This window comes from Cynara cardunculus (assembly GCF_001531365.2).
Source record: "Cynara cardunculus var. scolymus isolate 2C chromosome LG 2, CcrdV1, whole genome shotgun sequence".
Lineage (NCBI taxonomy): Eukaryota > Viridiplantae > Streptophyta > Magnoliopsida > Asterales > Asteraceae > Cynara > Cynara cardunculus.
This window is the reverse complement of record NC_037529.1, coordinates 8485897-8487227: the sequence shown is the minus strand read 5'-3', so window position 1 is coordinate 8487227 and position 1331 is coordinate 8485897. Positions and strand designations below refer to the sequence as shown.

Below are 1331 nucleotides of genomic sequence, written 5' to 3'. Positions count from 1 at the left end.
ATACATATACATATATATATATATGTATATATATATATATGTGTGTATATATATATGTATATTGTTTTGGAAATTGAAGTACATATAATTAACGTGTGGATCTGATTATTGATTGTTGATGAAAATTTGTAACAGAAAATTATGTGGAAGTTGAGGATAGCAACAGGAGATGGTGAAGAATGGTTGAGCACCACCAACAACCATGTCGGTCGCCAATATTGGGAGTTTGATCCCGATGCAGGAACCGATGAGGAACGAGCTGAGATCGAAAGGGTTCGTGACAACTTCAAAACTAATCGATTTGAATTCAAACAAAGCGCCGACTTATTAATGCGTTTACAAGTAAGTCAATTAATATATATACATATATATATATATATATATATATATATATATATTTAAGGTTATTTTGTAGGGTACAAGTAAAAAATGAAGAATGAAATTTGAATATTAATTAAATTAATCGGTTTCTTTCTTTTCTTGTGAATGTTATTATAATATAAGATGAGAGAGGGACCATTTGTATGCATTTATTGTATGGAAACTGCAACAACAGTTTTGTATTATTTCCATAAAACACTCCATTTTTACAACCAACACTTTTAATCTATGATATCTTAAAAATTCATTTATTTCTGTTTGCATTCAGTTGTCCAAATTAACAGGGTTTTTTAGTCCTATGATTTTGATAATTAAGATATTATATATATATATATATATATATATATATATATAATTCAAACGAGAACAATATTTATTTAATAGAATAAAAAAACAGTCGGATCACATGTGATTTATGCTGACATAGAGAGGGGTTTCGGTGAGAAAGAAAGTTAAGGTGAGAAAGGTAAGAAGGGATTTCCACCCTTTGATGCAAATTAGAATGAGATATACTAAGATGCATCGGATCAAAACCCCGTATCAAGTGCGATTCATAGGTGAGTCTAAGATTAAAAATGGTCAAGTGTCCAAATCGCTTAGGGGTCGTTTGGTTCGCGGAATTCAAAGGAATTTGATGGAATTGGAATGACAAATTCATTTGACCAAATTCCAATTCTTTTGACCAAATTCCAATTCTTTTGCTTGGTTTATTTCTTGAAATGGATGGAATCCTTCAAATTCTAATGAATTAATTCCACAAATTAATGAATTAATCATTCCTTGAAATAATGGAAGAAATTGAATTCTATCACCGCCCACCACGATCATGCTATTATTGTTCGTGATGCCCCACTCCTAACCCCCGACCACCACCATTGTCGCCGCCACCCACCCCACCTACCCTATCCCACCCTAACCCCCTACCACCATCATACTACCAATGTCACCGC

At 32.5% G+C, this 1331-nt stretch overlaps 1 protein-coding gene across 1 annotated transcript in view; it reads left to right on the top strand.

The window, feature by feature from the left end:
- Positions 1-116: 116 nt before the first annotated feature.
- LOC112507013 (lupeol synthase-like) overlaps positions 117-1331 on the top strand; it is an 11047-nt gene continuing 9832 nt past the window's right edge. Inside the window, exon 1 of the mRNA XM_025111392.1 lies at positions 117-342. Coding sequence (XP_024967160.1) covers positions 142-342 — 201 coding nt within the window. The 5' untranslated portion in view covers positions 117-141. The remainder of the gene's footprint in view (positions 343-1331) is intronic.